Raw genomic sequence first — 18232 nt, 5'->3', positions numbered from 1 at the left:
AAACTTGACAGCCAAAGTTTTATCCCTGAATTATTTTTATCCCACGACTATTTATTTTAATACCTTACACCAAACGACCTCTTTAGTGCTTGTCTGATTGGGAAATAAGTTATCCCAAGACTTATTCCACCTTCAAGACTTATTCCACCTTCAACGTGAGACAAAAATAACACTACAATCACCGAATAACTAATTTTGAGATGAGTTATCCAACAATTTTATCCCCGCCAAACATGAAATAAACCCTCATACCAAACGAGCCCTTAAGAGTATTTTTTTTGCTTACGCACCGAATACAAAAAAAAAATAAAAATTCATTTATTTTTCAAGAAAACATTTTCCAATCGTACCGAACACATCCCTTAGTTCATGTTTTACACAAAAATATAAACAATTTTACAGGTAGTTGAAAAAGAACATTTTTCTGGTTATTCATTCCTTTTGTTCTACTCAAACAACATATCTTTAGCTTTGATAAAACTATATTACATTGTGTGTTCTTGTTTGGGATTGAAGCGTAGTTGTTGTTGTCATCGTCGTCCTCGCGTATCATATTTGAATGTGATGATGAGCTAAAACCCTGAAAAAATAAAATAAATCTCGGCATAAATTAGTAATAATCTCGAAGGTGAGTCTTGGAGCAACGGTAAAGTTAAAGTTGTCTTTGTATGACTTATAGGTCACAGGTTCAAGTCGTGACATCAGCCCTTCAGTTGCGACCCTTCACCGGGCCTTACATACTTTGTACGTAATCGCACAAGTGGGGTTTCGGAAAGGGTAGGATGTACGCCGACCTTAGCTTATCCCACCTTTGGGATAGTGAGGTTGTTTCCGATAGATTTCCGACTCAAAACAAATATAATCAAAGCATGATAGAAAAAAAAATGGCAGCAAAATAGCAAAATAAATAGAACAAATGAAACATGTACAACGACGACGACAACATACCTAGTGTATTCCCACAAAGTGGGGTCTAGGGAGGGTAAAGTGTACATAGCTCATACCATTACCTCATATGAAGTACAGAAGTTGTTCCCGATAGGCCTCCGGCTCGGGAGATAACAGTATAACAAACAAAAAACTTAAAAGCAAACAATAAAAAGGGATACCACATATGGCGGGATAACTAATCCCTGGACTAATTATCCCGGGATAACTTGTTCCCAACTAAACGACCCCTAAGATCAACAAATAGCAACGACATTGCCAAGATTTGTTTGTATTATCCAATATATGCATCTATCGAACATGGACGTTAACCAAAAAGACAGCCACATCAAGGATTTCGAGTCAATGAGTTCTGATCTTCACATACACGCATACAATCTAGTCCGAGCTAGACGCACATGGGGTTCTGCAGAGCCTGTTGCGTCTAGTCTAGATACGCCACAATTGACAAGAACCAAGATACTACCAATTTCAGTTATGCCAATGTTTCATGCCTATATCTTTCCTAATACAAGAAGACACTCATAGCATCATTCCGAACTTAAAAGGGCAGCATGGTGCACTAAAGCTACCGCTATGTGCGGTGTCCGGGGGAAGGGTCCCACCACAAGGGTGTATGGTACGCAGCCTTACCTTGCATTTCTGCCAAAGGCTATTTCCAAGGCTTCATTCCGGACTTAAGAACGCAAAAAAACTAAACACATAAGGCAAGTCATAAAAATAAGCATCTTTAAAGACGTAATGCGGGATAAATTACTTACTTTCAAAGATGAAATGTTGAGGACAATTGCCGCGCAAGTGATTAAATATGACTTAATTCCGAGCTGAACTTGCAGAAAAAGTTGCAGAGTTATTTCCGTTCAATCTGCTTCCGTTATGAGCAACCATACTATCATTGTGTCTCTGCTCCGCGTTTGAAGGATCCGGTATGTTATTGTCTGTTCTATTTTCTCGTGTCTCGAAGCGTTCCATCATGCGAGATACATTAGCTATTTCAGCATTAACTTCTCTCCTAACTTCGGAACCAATATCTGCTGCCATAGAATTACTTCGAGAAAACAATCTCTCCTTCCACCCTCGTGTACTCCTCGAGATTGATTCTCTATATCTGGAAAGCAAAAAAAAAAAACACATTCAACATGCTTCAAGCTTCTAATACGACACTCTCAAGAAAAAGCAAGTTTAGCAATTCATACTTCATTGACATTGAATTAAATCGAGATTTCCAGGATTCCGATAGTGATTGGAAGTCTGATGGTCCTGCTGTATCCTGGTTTTTGGTGATAGATGAACTAGAAGAGCTTCTAAAATGAAATGAAACCATAAGACGATGACAAATTTTGATTAGAGAAACAGGTGTACCATTGAACAATTCACAAAACTGATGTTAAGCCAAGAGATTGAAAATCATCAATACCTATCACCAACAGATATTCCTTCGTTAACGGTTTGCGGGTGAACATATCGAGATGATGAAGCGGAAAGTTGATTACTTTGATCAAATGAAAGTTGAGGCAAAAAATGTGCGGGCTCACTGCGGACAGCAGTAATAGGAACAGAAGGATCAGCAATAGCTTGACCAGAATCTGATTCAGCAGGAGTAACGGAAGCTGAAACAGCAGCGGCAGTAGGAGATGAATCAGGATGAGTTGAAAACACTAAAAAATGTGGATGGCCATGAGAAGATGACCGATTTCTTGAGCCCTCTCGTTGACCAAAGTGGCGTCCCCTTCCCATTGCTGCAGCAGCAGCCAAATGCTGAATAATGCGCTCTTCGAGTTCAGACTCACTCATCCCCGTGGTTAACTAGAGAACAATCAAAAAAGAAAACGAGATGACACAACATTATAGCTTTGTGGAATTTCATTAATCAGATAGGAGAAAGAACAAAGGTTGTGAAGCTCGGACGGGTAAATAGATATGCTGAAATTCAAGATTTACCAGAGTAGGACGACGGAACACTGAAGCATTTCTTGCCTGATTAAACCTAAGAGTCCTCTCTTGTTCCACAGCCTCAAGCAATTCTTGACTGCAATATCATCCGAATCAGGGGAATCAATCAAAGTTGAATATCAAGGTAACGCGTAGCATGAAAAAGATCTGAAAGTTGTGAAATTGGGAAACAAAAAGAAGTCAAATGAACCTCGTAGGATCTTTCAGACTCAGGGGCTGCCAACACATTGGACAATTAGAACTTCTCTGATGCCTGTATTGAAAATTTATACAAATTATAAATAAACTCGAACAAAACATATGTTAGTTTTGAACTTCAGAACCAAAATCGGTCCCAGAGTTTGACAAGCTCTTATGTACAAAAAGCGATTTTAACAAACAAGAATACCGGTTACAGGATTTAAAATCAACAAGAAAATTATGTGAACATTAAAAATAACATATCAAACATCTCCCAACTCATAAGGCATACTTATTGAGAAAAACAACCCGAATGAGATAGTTGCCATGCATATTCTACCAATGCAAATACTTTAGAATTATAGGTTTAACTCTTAATAAAGGGAAGGAAACATCGTTTGTCAATTATTACTTGTTGGGGCGAAGCACAGACGATCGAGCAGAGCCAAGGAAAGAGGGAAGAGCTATTGACTGGAAAGTAGAAGACTGCTGGCCTGGGAGAAGGCGGCCTTTCTCAGGAAAGATGCCCCAATTTCACTCTTCTTTTTTTTTCCCGCGGTCCAGAAGGCTAAAAGGCGGGGGAGAAGGAGGTGGAACCTCTAACTAATCGACCTGGACACAAATAATTCTCCGGCATCCAAGAGATTTGTGACAAGTGCAGCAGGTTAAGAAGAGGCAAAAACAGTTAGGACTCAAAGTTAGTTATGTCTGTTAAGCACTATAGCAGTTTTTTGTTTTTACTGTTGTAACAGAATCACTGCAGCAGAGTCCAAGAGTGAGTTAGGCGGTTATTGTTCAATGATTAGCTATAAATACTCATGTGTAATGATCCACAGCTATTCAGAAATCATAATACAACTCATCTTCTCTCTTATTCTTCTCAATTTAGCTATTTTTCTCGGTTAATACCCTGATCTTAGCTCTCTCCTTCCTCGAGGTTAACCTCCTGGATTGATTTAGTTCTTCGAGGTGCATCAATTGGTATCAGAGCTCGTGATTCTCGGCTGAATAATCATGGTTGTGCGTGATAAAAATGTCGATAAATCAACAGAAGAGGTCGATGGGAAATTGTCACAAATCCAAGATCAACTGCAGAAATTGATGGATGGAATGCTGATCATGAATGATCGAAATGCGCGTACAAATAAGGAATTAATGGAGATTAAACAAGCTTTGGGAAATTGGAATCAGAAGGAAAGAAATGTAAATGAAGGCAGGGCTGAATCTTCAGTAGGTGGTGATGAACCAAGGGGGCAAGTGTGTTCCCAGCAGAACAGAGAATTTCAAGATTCTAATGGTAAATTTCAGAGAATTTCAAGATTCTAATAATAAATTTCTTACTCGTTGTTCTAAGCTTGAATTCCCTCGATTTTCTGGCCATGATTTGCGAACCTGGTTGTATAAGGTGGACCAGTTTTTTTCCATGGATGAGGTTCCACCTGATCAAATGGTTAGAGTAGCTTCAATTCATCTAGATGGTGATGCTATAGCCTGGCATAGGTCATATATGAGATCTAGAACTGCTACAAAAGATCCTTCTTGGTCTGAGTATGTACTAGCCCTTAATGATAGATTTGGTGATAGTTTTGAAGACCCAATGGAAGCTATTATGAATTTACAACAGACTGGTAGTGTGAAGGCTTATCAAGCTGAGTTTGATAGGTTGTTATGTGGGGTTAACTTGTCTGATGAAAATGCCTTGAGTTGTTACTTAGGAGGGTTGAAACCTGAACTTAACAAAGCTGTTAGGATTCAGATTCCAAGAACACTTCGCCAAGCCTACAAAATCACTAGATTGCAAGAAGAGGTTTTTGAAGCTCAAGTTCAATCTTGGGATTTGAAGATGCCAGGCCTATTACCTTACCCCTAAACCTCCCTTTCAACCAAGATCCTCTAATAACACACCTGTAGTTAAGAAGAATGTTGGGACTAATCAGATGACTAGTCAGATGGTACACACCATCTAAAATGTTGTTAGTAAAATTCCCGGTAGAAGACGTTCCGCGGCTGAAATGAATGAGAAAAGGGCAAAAGGCCTTTGTTTTTTCTGTGATGAACCTTATATACAAGGACATAACTGTAGAAGTAAGAAGCAACTGTATATGGTAGAGGTATTGGAAGATGAAGATACTGCAGAGATAAGTGATGGTGATGTAGTGCAAGAATTGCTGAATGAACCTGAAGACTGTATGACTATATCACTTCAAGCTTTTACTGGCGTTTCTAGTTATCAAACTATTAGAGTCACAGGGTATCATGAGAAAGGCCCTTACAGGTGTTAATTGATCAATCTATAGCCACAAGGTTGGGTTGTCAGGCTGATCATATAGTGGAACAATATATCAGTATTGCAGATGGTAGAAAAGTGTAGACTGCTGCTGTGTGTAAAAATCTGCAGTGGTTACTACAAGGTACGACTTTCGCTTCAGACTTTCTGTTATTACCTTTAGGAAATGTGGATATTGTGTTGGGAGTTTAGTGGTGAAGCACATTGGGAAAGATACTATTTGATTTTAAGAACGGGACAATTGAATTTGTTTACAAGGGAAAGAAACATGTGTTGAGAGGAGCTAGTGATAAACTTAAGCCTGCTAAGGCAGAGGAGGTGATTAAACTAGAAGCACAAGCTGCTCAATTGTTTATGTTATCACTGGTGGATAGTACAACAGCTGACACTAGTTGCTACAACATCCAAGCTACTTCATCTACTGGTATAGATCCTGCTTTAGATGCTCTAATTAAGTAGTACTCTTGTTTGTTTGAAATACCTAGAACACTCCCTCCACACAGAGGAGAAACTTGTGCAAGAATTGATGGAACAAGGGGTAATACAACATAGTACTAGCCCTTATGCTTCCCGAGTGGTGTTAGTAGGAAAAAAAGATGGTACATGGAGGCTTTGTGTGGATTATAGAACCTTGAATCAGTTGATTATCAAAGATAAGTTCCCTATACCAATGATTGAAGACTTGCTTGATGAATTAAGGGGTGCTATGTTGTTTTCCAAAATAGACTTGAGGGCAGGGTATCATCAGCTGAGAATGGACAAGAATGATACTTATAAAACTACTTTTAAGACCCATAAAGGCTACTATGAGTTTTTAGTTATGCCTTTTGGCTTAACTAATGCACCTTCCTCCTTTCAAGGGTTGATGAATGTTGTTTTTAAACCTTTACTGAGGAAATCAATTTTTGTGTTCTTTGATGACATACTCAACTATAGTAAGACATTGAATGATCATGTTGCACATGTTAAGGCTGTATTTGAATTGATGAAGCAATATCAGTTGTATGCAAAGATGTCCAAGTGTGCATTTGGGGTGGATAAGGTAGAATACTTAGGCCATTACATAAGTGCTGAAGGTGTTTCAACTGATCCTAAAAAGATCAGTGTTGTGCAGCAATGGCCACTTCCAAGCAACATCAAGCAATTGAGGGGTTTCTTAGGTCTTGCTGGATACTATAGGAGATTTATTCAAGGCTTTGGCGCCATTTGTAGACCACTACATGACCTGTTAAAGAAGGAAAGGATTCAATTGGATTGACCAGGCTACTACAGCATTCCATGCACTCAAACAAGCCTTAGTTTCTGCACCTGTGTGGGCTATGCCTAATTATTCCTTGCTTTTTGTGGTTGAGACTGATGGAAGTGGAAAGGGGATTGGTGCTGTGTGAATATAACAGGGTCACCCCATTGCATATATCAGTAAAGCCTTGGTTCCAAAACACCAAGCCATGTCTGTCATGTCTGTCAGGGAATTGTTGGCTCTTATATTTGCTGTTACAAGGTGGTCTCATTACTTGCTAGGAAGACACTTTGTTGTTAAGACTGATTAGAAAGCCTTAAAATATTTGTTAGATCAGCAGATACACACTGACTTTCAAGTTGCAGGAATTTCTAAACTTATGGCTTTTGATTTCTCTATTGAGTATAAAAAGGGGTCTGAGAACAAGGCTGCTGATGCCTTGTTTAGAATGCCGGATGCTGAACTCTTGGTTGTTTCCATTTTGTCTCCATATGATGTTCTATATGATGAAATTAAAGAGAGTTGGATACAAGATCCTAAGCTGCAGGAAATTATTACAAGATTGTAGGTTCAACCTTTTAAGCACTATACTTAGTGTCATGAACAACTGAGATGGAAAGGTAGATTGGTGGGTGATAATCCACAATGAAAAGGAAGATGATGGAATTGTGGCATAACACTACTCAAGGAGGGCACACAGGGATAGATGCTACTACTTGGAGATTGCAGTCACTATTCTATTGGAAATCCCTTTTGCAGGATGTTAAATCTTTTATACAACAATGTGACATATGCCAAAGAAACAAGTATGATGCAGCTGCTTATCCTGGTTATCTGCAACCTCTTCCTATTCCTGAAAGTGTGTGGATTGATGTGTGCTTAGATTTCATTGAAGGACTTCCTAAATCTAATAGGAAAGATGTCATATTGGTTTTGGTTGACAGACTGAGCAAGTATGGTCATTTCTTATGCTTGCATCCTTATACTGCTCAATCAGTAGCTCAGTGTTATTTGGACCATGTTTTTAAGCTTCATGGTATGCTAGGGACCATGACAAGTGATAGAGATCCTGTGTTCTTAAGCTCCTTTTGGCAAGAACTTTTTACACTTCAAGAAGTGCAATTGCAGAGATCCACAGCTTACCATCCTTAGATTGATGGTCAAACTGAGGTGCTCAAAAGGACTCTAGAGACTTACTTGAGATGCTTTTGCTCCGACAAACCTAAGGACTGGTCTACCTATATACCCTTGGCTGAGTGGTGGTCAATACCACTTACCGTTCCACCATCAAGTGTACCCCTTATGAGGTATTGTATGGTCAAAAACCTCCTATCCATTTGCCTTACTTGGTCGGCATGAGTGCTTCTGAGATGGTCGACAGGTCACTAGAAGCTAGAGAATCCATCATTCAATTGCTGAAATTTCACATGGCTAGAGCTCAACAACAAATGAAAGACATTGCTGATAAACATAGAACTGATAGATCATTTTCAGTGGGTGATTGGGTGTACTTAAAACTTCAACCTTATAGGCAAGTTACAGTAGCTACTAGACCATTTAACAAGCTGGCAGCCAAGTATTATGGTCCTTATATGGTGGAGGCTAGGTTGGAGTTGTTGCTTATAGGTTGTTGTTGCCCAAGGATGTTCTTATTCATCCTACTTTCTATGTCTCTCAGCTCAAGAAATGTTATGCAGTTCCCATGAGCTTCAACCATCCACCTGTTCTGCACTTATCTAGTCCCTTTCGTCCTGAGCCTGAGTCAGTTCTAGATAGGAGGATGGTCAAGCGCGGCAACAAGGCAGTAGATCAGGTCCTAGTCAAATGGACTGATCTTGATGCAGTTCAAGCTACTTGGGAGTTTGTTTCAGAGTTACACACTAGGTTTCCTGGTTTCAATCCTTGAGGACAAGGATGTTCTTCACGGAGGGGTATTGATACAAGTGTAGCAGGTTAAGAAGAGGCAAAAACAATTAGGACTCAAAGTTAGTTAAGTCTGTCAAGTACTATAGCAGTTGTTTGTTTTTACTGTTGTAACAGAATCACTGTAGCAGAGTCCAAGAGTAAGTTAGGCGGTTATTGTTCAATAATTAGCTATAAATACTCATGTGTAATGATTCACAGCTATTCAGAAATCATAATACAACTCATGTTCTCTCTTATTCTTCTCAATTTAGCTATTTTTCTCGGTTAATACCCTAATCTTAGCTCTCTCCTTCCTCGAGGTTAACCTCCTGGATTGATTTAGTTCTTCGAGGTGCATCAATTTGAGATTCAATAAGTAACTCGGTGAATGCTTTCTAAGAAAGGTTGGTCGTAATAGATTGACTTTCACGCTAGTTCTTGCTCTAGCATGAAAGTTCCATTTCAAGGAAGGACGATGTACTATAATACTTTATCTTTTGTCGAGCCCTGCTTTGTTCTCTGGTTTGATGGTTGTAAGTGCACCATGGACAACTAATAAGAACACTATTATTTATGTCTATATTTATGCATAAATTACCACAAGTAGTCCATTCATTCCCTCTCTGTTTATGGTTTATTTGTATGAAATAAGAAAACTAATTTGTAATTACAAATCATACAACTTTAGGAAAAAATAGTTGCATTAATTAAACATGGTTACCCTTGTATAAATGTCTCTAGTTCAACGTAATCATGATGCTAATTGCTAATTTACTCACAACAAAAGACAAAAGAAAAGGAATATTTAAGCTCACTATGATTATTATGCACCTAAACTGACAGAAGAATATAATGAAGCTATCTGATTTAGCCATATCTTTCAGTTACAAACCGAGCTCTATTTGTTTTGGGTGTTCCGACTATTCAGAGTTCTTGTTCTGTGAATGGAACCCTTACCTATAGGCTTGGTGATCACACTTGTGGACCTTCTTTCTTAACAGTTGTATTGGCACTATTCTCCTATTTTCTTATTCTTTGAATCCAGTTAGCACGTGTTTTTTTTTTGTGCTTTGGTTACCGCTTTATTTCATTGTCGTTATGTTCTTTTTTTATATATTATGCAATTCCCTTCGTTTTGCATTATTTTGATGTTGTTACTGCTCTCGTTTTTGTATTCCCTTTTTCAAACGGTTTAGAAATGCCTTAATTAAGCCAATGGTCTATCGGAAACAATCTTGCAATCTCTACGAGGTAGGAGTAAGGTCTGCGTACACTCTACCATCCCCCGACCCCACTTGTGGGATTCCACTATGTTGTAGTCTTCATTCTCATTCTCCTATTTTTCTCTATCCCCCCTTTCTCCTTTCTAGTGTTGCATCAATCTTGGTACCCGACATCAAATTCCGATTCATTAAGCTGCTACACTTTTAGAACTCATTACTACCTTCTCAAAAGAACCCATTACTTACTAAATAAACCCATCGCCTACCCCCAATACAACCCAGCCAACATCATTCAACTGACAGCTTTTCATCATTTAACTGAAGCAATAATTAGAAAGTTACTACCAGGAGGTCACGAGTTTAAGCCTTGGAAACAACCTCTGGCAGAAATGCAAGGTAAGGCTGCGTACAATACACCCTTGTGGTGGGGCCCTTCACCGGACCCTGTGCATAGCGGAAGCTTTAGTGCACCGGGCTGCCCTTTTAATAATTAGAAAGTTAGATCTCTCAAAATCTTTCTTGATAGTTGGTGATAACACTCCTTAATTGTCTTTATACTAACAGGCACCACTACAAGTTGAAAATCCAATCCGATATATGCTGGATAGAAGCAAAAATTGTTTCATAGAAGGATCATCACTTGACACAACATAGACTAACGAGGATGAATTCCGTTCTATAAATCTACATCTTTTGGTAATCTCACTCGCCGTCGTACATTTTCTTCAACTGAGGAAGAATGGTGTAGGAATAAAAACCATTACTTGGAGATACTATTATCTTTTAGTTAGAGATAAAGCTTATATATATTAGCTTGAGATGGTCGGGTCCTTATCTAGGCTACACAAAGAGTTTCAGATGTTCAAGATGATTTGATTATTCAAGGTTCCACAGAGTTTCAAATGTTCAAGATGATTTGACTATTCAAGGTTCCTATTCAATAAATCCGATAGTTATGATTTGTTGAGAAACCAGAATAATCCTTGATGAACAATACTCTATGAATTGATTTATCTATCTATTTCTCTTTTATTCTTTTGCAGCTTACCGAGGATATGACCTTAGGAAGGAAGATATGGAGGTCAAGGATTAGGGTAAAAGAGTACTAGGTAGTAGATATGAGTAACTTTATCACACCTTCTAAACCGACATCAACTTCATGGCAAAAAGATTCTCAAAATCAATAAAGATGACGGAAACAGGCAACACTAGGTGATTTCTTCCCATTTGTCTAAGCCTTAGTGGATAGAGTTACCCGATACCTATGCTGGTGGCAGGTAGCATGTACCCCGTGGAATTACCCAAGGTTGTGCAAGCTTGCCCGGACACCAGGGCTATCAAAAAGAATATCTTTTTTACTTCTCCGTTTTACTATCCCAACTCACATTTATGATAGCCAGTTAGCCAGCCCCTCCCAAAAAAAGACAGTCACAAAAGCTATCAAGTCTAAGGGTATGTTTGGTATGATGGAAAATATTTTTCATGGAAATGTTTTCTTGGAAAATGTTTTCTTGGAAAATAAGTTGATTTTCTACTTATTTTCTCATGTTTGGTTGGTGAGTGGAAAATATTTTTCGAAGAATATTTTATGATGTTTGGTTGGTGAGTAGAGAATATTTTTTAGAAAAATATTTTCTAGTGTTCGATTGGTGAGTGAAAAAATATTTTTTAGAAAATACTACTACCTGTTAACTAGTATATCTGTGCCTCTAGCAACTCAACAATTTGTAAGAACTAATTTAAGCATAACAAATAATATCAATATCGAATACTAAAATATTACAATCACTAAATTTAAGCAACTATTAATTAGCAAATATAGGAGACACTTTTCAACATTTTGTCAGGACAATCTCAAGATACTATAATTAATAGGAATATAACGGAACGACAAACTTATTCAACCTCGTGAAACAAGTTACATCAATGACAAAATGAAATATGCAATTAGTAAAAGTAACATAGGTAATTCTTCTTCTATGCATATGAAAATAACAATACATTCAGCGAACACTGGAAATGGGAAAAATTCGGGATTCACCATTTTTTATTTCAAACAGTAAAAAATTGAAGCAAAGTACAGTGAAAAATATTTTCGTGAGAAATGCGAATTTTTTGAGTCATGTGAATATGAGTGTTGTTAGGGTGAGGAGAGGAGCGGGGGTGGGGTCATAAGTCACATTTGTCATTTTCTGAAAAATGACTTCCCTTGGCTCATGAGGAAGTCATTTTCCCTCAAATTGACGAAAATGAGTTGTTGTGGAAAATATTTTCCCAACATTTTATTACAACCAAACAAGGGAAAATTGGAAAACATTTTCCATCATACCAAACACACCCTAAATTTCTTTTTCTATTACTATGGATTTCAAATCACCAAATGACATTTTAATAGCCCAGAAAACAACAAATAAGCTACTGAATGCAAAATAACAAGAGCAATGAATTAAGATTCTCAAAATCAACTTCATGAAAAAAAAAATCTCAAAATCAATAAAGACGGCTGAAGCAGGGTTTGTTGCAAAAGCATACCATTCTAGGATGCACTGGAGGTGAAATTCATGCTTGCAGCTTGTTAGCTGTTGAACAACAAACCAGATATCTTAGGCAATTTTCAACACCTCGGTAATAACGGCCAGAACGAGAAAAACAATCCTATACTTGATAGGAGAAAAAGAGGGGGATGGGGGTTGAGGGTTGGGAGGGGGGAGTGCGGTGCACAAAACATCCTGTGTTAGCAAGGTCCGGGGAAGGCCGCACACTAAGGGTGTGATGTTGATGGCCCGCTGACCTATAGGCCACACGGAGACAACTTTACTGTTGCCCCAAGGCTCCCCTTCAATTCTATACTTAATAAACATTTATATTTTGTGCAAAAAGTTTTCCATAGTGTTCACCGTCGAAGGATCACTTTCGCAGAAAGCCTCAAGACAAATGCTGCAGGCATCATCACAGGCATCTTGAATTCCTCCTTCCACAAAAGCTGCAGCTGATGTGGTATGACTCTCCGCTTTCTTGAGCTCGTCGTCCATTTCCAGAACCTTATCTCATGACAGTCCTACTAGCTTCCTCCAAGAGCAAAGAATATTAGAATAAAGTAGAAATTACGAGAGAAAAACTAGGAAGTCCATTCGTAATTGATGAATCCTCAGCCAATGTATAACGTACACCGAGACATTCAAGAATTCTAACAAAATTGAAGAATCTTAAGTTCGGAGTAAATACGTCTTAATTTAATAAAAGCACCATTTGGGTATATTCCGAATCTGTGCATACACATACACTAACATTCATTTATTTTATAACACAAAATTTAAAAAATGCCGAATCTGGAAGAAGATTGTTCTCATTATAACATATCTTCATTACATAAAATCATCATCTAGGTATTCTCGATAAGCATGCACACACATACATTAAAAGTCCATTTCATCAAACAAATGGAAAAAGTGAAAACTTTATCACAAATATATATATAAAAATCACATGTTTACCTTCACAACAAGAAAAATCTTGAAACAAATGCAAACTTTATCTCAAGTAAAAAAAAATTTCATATATCTACATTCACCACAAGAAAATCTTGAAAAAAATTCAAACTTCAACACAACTATTAAGAAATTTCACATATTTACATTCACCACAAGAAAAATCAGACCAATATGAAGGGCAGCCTAGAGCAATAAACCTCCCGCTATGTGCGGGGTGCAGGGAAGGGCCGGGCCACAGGGGTCTATTGTATGCAGCCTGACCTTACATTTCTATAAGAGGCTGTTTCCAAGGCTTGAACCCCTGACCTCCTGGTCACGACCTCATGGTCACATGACAACAACTTAACACCAATATAAATATATATAATAACAGTCACTTATTTAGATTCACCACAACAATATTTTGAAAAAAATCCAAACTTCAACACAAATACAAAGATATTTCACATATTTACGTTCAACACAAGAAAAATCATACCAATATAAAGGGCAGCCTAGTGCACTAAACCTCCCGCTATGTGTGGAGTCCAGGGAACGGCCGGACCACAAGGGTCTATTGTACACAGCCTCATCTAACATTTCTGCCGGGGGCCGTTTCCAAGACTTGAACCCCTGAACTCTTGATCACATGACAGTAACTATAGACCAATATATATATATATATATATATATAATAAAAATCACATATTTAGATTCACCACAACAAAATCTTGAAAAAAAATCCAAACTTTAACACAAATACAAAGAAATTTCACATATTTACATTCAACACAAGACAAATCTAGAACCAATGCAAACTTTAACACAACTACTAAGAAATTTCACATATTTACATTCACCACAAGAAAAATCATACCAATATAAAGGACAGCCTAGTGCACTAAACCTCCCGTTATGTGCGGGGGAGGGCCAGACCAATTATACGCAGCCTCACTTTACACTTCTGTCAGGGATTTTCAAGGCTTGAACCCCTGACCTCCTGGTCATATGACAACAACTTTACACCAATATATATAATAAAAATCACATATTTAGATTCACCACAACAAAATTTTGAAAAAAATCCGAACTTTAACACAAAAACAAAGAAATTTCACATATTTACGTTCACCACAACAAAAATCGTACCAATATAAAGGGCAGCCTAGTGCACTAAACCTCCCGCTATGTGCGGAGTCAGGGAAGGGCCGAACCACAAGGGTCTATTGTACGCAGCCTCACCTTACATTTATGCCCGGGAATGTTTCCAAGGCTTAAACCCCTTACCTCTTTGCCACATGACAGCAACTTCACACCAATATATATATATATATATATATATATATATATATATAATAAATATCCCATATTTAGATTCACAAAACAAAATCTTGAAAAAAAAAATCCAAACTTTAACACAAGTACAAAGAAATTTCACATACTTACATTCACCACAACAAAAATCTTGAAAAAAAAAAAATGCAAACTTCAACACAACTACAAATAAATTCCACATATTTACATTCACCACAAGAAAATCTTGAAAAAAATTCAAACTTCAACACAACTATTAAGAAATTTCACATATTTACGTTCATCACAAGAAAAATCATACCAATATAAAGGCAACCTAGTGCAATAAACCTTCCGCTATGTGTGGGGTGCAGGGAAGGGCCAGACCACAAGAGTATATTGTACACAGTCTCACCTTACATTTCTGTAAGAGGTTGTTTCCAAGGCTTGAATCCCTTACCTCCTGGTCACGACTTCATTGTCACATGACAACAACTTTACACCAATATATATAATAAAAGTCACATATTTAAATTCACCACAACAAAATTTTGAAAAAAAATTCAACTACAACACAAATACAAAGAAATTTCACATATTTACGTTCACCACAAGAAAAATCATACCAATATAAAGGGCAACCTAGTGCACTAAACCTCCCGCTATGTGTGGAGTCCAGGAAAGGGCCGGACCACAAGAGTATATTGTACACAGTCTCACCTAACATTTCTGTCGGGGGCCGTTTCCAAGACTTGAACCCCTGAACTCTTGATCACATGACAGTAACTATAGACCAATATATATATATATATATATATATAATAAAAATCACATATTTAGATTCACCACAACAAAATCTTGAAAAAAAATCCAAACTTTAACACAAATACAAAGAAATTTCACATATTTACATTCAACACAAGACAAATCTAGAACCAATGCAAACTTTAACACAACTATTAAGAAATTTCACATATTTACATTCACCACAAGAAAAATCATACCAATATAAAGGGCATCCTAGTGCACTAAACCTCCCACTATGTGCGGGGTCTCAGGGAAGGGCCAGACCACAAGGTCTATTATACGCAGCCTCACCTAATATTTCTGCCAGGGTCTATTTGTTGTTGTTGAACTCGTGACCTCCGAGTCACATGACAACAACTTTACAGCAATATATATAATAAAAATCACATATTTATATTCACCACAAGAATCTTAACAAAATGCAAACTTTATCTCAACTATTGAGAAATTTTACATATTTACATTCAACACAAGAAAAATCTTGAACAAATTCAAACTTTCACACAACTATTAAGAAATTTCACATATTTACATTCACCACAAGAAAAATCATACCAATATAAAGGGCAGCCTAATGCACTAAACCTCCCTCTATATGCGGAGTCCAGGGAAGGGCCGGACCACAAGAGTCTATTATACGCAGCCTCACCTTACATTTATGCCCGGGGATATTTCCAAGGCTTGAACCCCTTACCTCCTGGTCACATGACAACAACTTTACCCCAATATATATGATAAAAATCATATATTTAGATTCACCACAACAAAATTTTGAAAAAAATCCAAAATTTAACACAAATACAAAGAAATTTCACATATTTACGTTCACCACAAGAAAAATCATACCAATATAAAAGGCAGCCTAGTGCACCAAACCTCCCGTTACGTGCCCGGTCCAGGGAAGGGCCGGACCACAAGGGTCTATTGTACGCAACCTCACCTTACATTTTTGTAAGAGATTGTTTCCAAGGCTTGAACCCGTGACCTCCTAGTCACATGACATCAACTTTACACCAATATATATAATAAAAATCACATATTTAGATTCACCACAAAAATCTTGAAAAAATGCAAACTTTATCTCAACTATTAAGAAATTTCACATATTTACTTTCACCACAAGAAAAATCTTGAACAAATGCAAACTTTCACACAACTATCAAGAAATTTTACATATTTACGTTCATCACATGAAAAATCATACCAATATAAAGGACAGCTTAGTGCAATAAACCTCCCGCTATGTGTGGGGTGCAGGGAAGGGCCGGACCACAAGGGTCTATTGTATGCAGCCTCACCGGCTTGAACCACTGACCTCATGGTCACGTGACAACAACTTTACACCAATATATATAATAAAAGTCAAATATTTAGATTCACCACAACAAAATTTTGAAAAAAATCCGAACTTTAACACAAATACAAAGAAATTTCACATATTTACATTCACCACAACAAAAATCATACCAATATAAAGGGAAGCCTAGTGCACTAAACCTTCCGCTATGTGCGGAGTCAGGGAAGGGCCAGATCACAAGGGTCTATTGTACGCAACCTCAACTTACATTTATGCCCGGGGATGTTTCCAAGGCTTGAACCCCTTACCTGGTGGTCACATGACAGCAACTTTACACCAATATATATATATATATCACATATTTAGATTCACACAACAAAATCTTGAAAAAAAAACCCAAACTTTAACACAAATACAAAGAAATTTCACATATTTACAATCACCAAAACAAAAATCTTGAAAAAAAAAAAATGCAAACTTCAACACAACTACAAATAAACTCCACATATTTACATTCACAACAAAAAAATTCTCAATAACATGCCAAATTTAAAAAAAAAAAAATTCCATAAACAGAACAATTACAATCTTCATAAACTAGATCAATAAGAGCTATAATTTTCATATTGCATTTATTTAATTGATTAAGAAACTTTACCTCAAAAAAAGAGAATCAGATAAATGTTCTTGAAAATGGGTCAAATGGATGAGAAAAATATGCCATAAATTAGAAAAATTAAAGGTCTGATATTTTCTGCCATGAAAAACATAAATTAAAGAAATTGTTGTTAATTAAGTTAGAAATAAGGGAGACAAAAAGAGAGAATATAATTAGAAAATGGTAATGGGGATCACGTTCTTTTACCTCATATCATTATTATTTTTGTCATTTTGTCCAACTAACATTTATATTTGGCAATATTACATTTAGGAAGATGCTCCGTTTCCACTGAACTGTACACGAAATCAGTGAGAGAGAATGAATTTTAGAAGGGTCGTATTGCCCTGAATTAATTAAAATCGTATTAGTGGCAAACTTAGTGCCTATGTGGCATATATGTATGCCTACGTGGACCTGTAATGTGTTGATTCATTAATGTGCCACGTAGGCACTAAGGTTGGTAAAAATACGATTTTAATTAGTTCAGGGTAATAGGACCCTTCTAAAGTTCGGGTATATCTCAGAATTTCGTATATAGTTCAAGGTGAAAACAGAACATTTTCTCTCACATTTATATAAGATTGAATAAATAGATACAGACGTACTGTGCATAGGTATCTCACTTGAATTGTCACGTAGGATGCCCATAAGATACATGCATCTATTTGATTTAACTTTATGCGCGTAACATTCAAATTTGGCAATAATACATTTATATAAAGTTGAACAAATACACAAATGTGTATTATGTGGAGGCATCTCACGCGAATTGCCACGTAATACGCTGATAAGATACGTGCATTTATTTATTTAACTTTATGCATGTTTAAGTCTCTATTTATGCACACATAAAATTTCGAGGACATAGATATTAGTTAAAGCCGAGTTAAAAAGGCACAACTATATATCATGCCAATAAACAGACATTCAAACGTTATCTGTTACTGGTGGGAGACGACAGACATATC

At 37.1% G+C, this 18232-nt stretch overlaps 1 protein-coding gene across 10 annotated transcripts; it reads right to left on the bottom strand.

Annotated features, from left to right (window-relative positions):
- Positions 1 to 294: 294 nt before the first annotated feature.
- On the bottom strand, positions 295 to 17821 carry LOC107845720 (E3 ubiquitin-protein ligase RHF2A). Of its 10 annotated transcripts, none has more exons than XM_016690209.2 (9): positions 17469 to 17821; positions 12634 to 12801; positions 12269 to 12315; positions 3092 to 3154; positions 2890 to 2977; positions 2366 to 2754; positions 2145 to 2252; positions 1710 to 2056; positions 295 to 580 (listed from the first exon to the last, which is right to left on the bottom strand). In XM_016690209.2, exons 2-8 carry the CDS (start codon positions 12766 to 12768, stop codon positions 1762 to 1764), a joined length of 1125 nt encoding a protein of 374 aa, XP_016545695.1. In that variant the 5' UTR covers positions 12769 to 12801; positions 17469 to 17821; the 3' UTR covers positions 295 to 580; positions 1710 to 1761. The 10 variants fall into 10 exon arrangements, with proteins under 10 accessions (XP_016545695.1, XP_047250334.1, XP_047250332.1 ...); XM_047394378.1 differs by having other exon boundaries at positions 2145 to 2249; positions 17469 to 17625; XM_047394376.1 differs by having other exon boundaries at positions 12634 to 12797; positions 17469 to 17586.
- Positions 17822 to 18232: the final 411 nt, after the last annotated feature.

This window comes from Capsicum annuum, chromosome 8 (assembly GCF_002878395.1).
Source record: "Capsicum annuum cultivar UCD-10X-F1 chromosome 8, UCD10Xv1.1, whole genome shotgun sequence".
NCBI classification, from domain to species: domain Eukaryota; kingdom Viridiplantae; phylum Streptophyta; class Magnoliopsida; order Solanales; family Solanaceae; genus Capsicum; species Capsicum annuum.
Note: the sequence above shows the minus strand (reverse complement) of the source record. Positions and strands in the feature narration are given on the sequence as shown.

Excerpts from the sequence above, each read along its gene's own strand:
- LOC107845720 (XM_016690209.2), bottom strand. The coding sequence starts at position 12,768 with ATGGACGACGAGCTCAAGAAAGCGGAGAGTCATACCACATCAGCTGCA. Across the intron at positions 2,253-2,365 it reads GGAATATCTGTTGGTGATAG|AAGCTCTTCTAGTTCATCTA; the intron begins GTATTGATGATT and ends ATTTCATTTTAG. Across the intron at positions 2,057-2,144 it reads TTTAATTCAATGTCAATGAA|ATATAGAGAATCAATCTCGA; the intron begins GTATGAATTGCT and ends TTTGCTTTCCAG.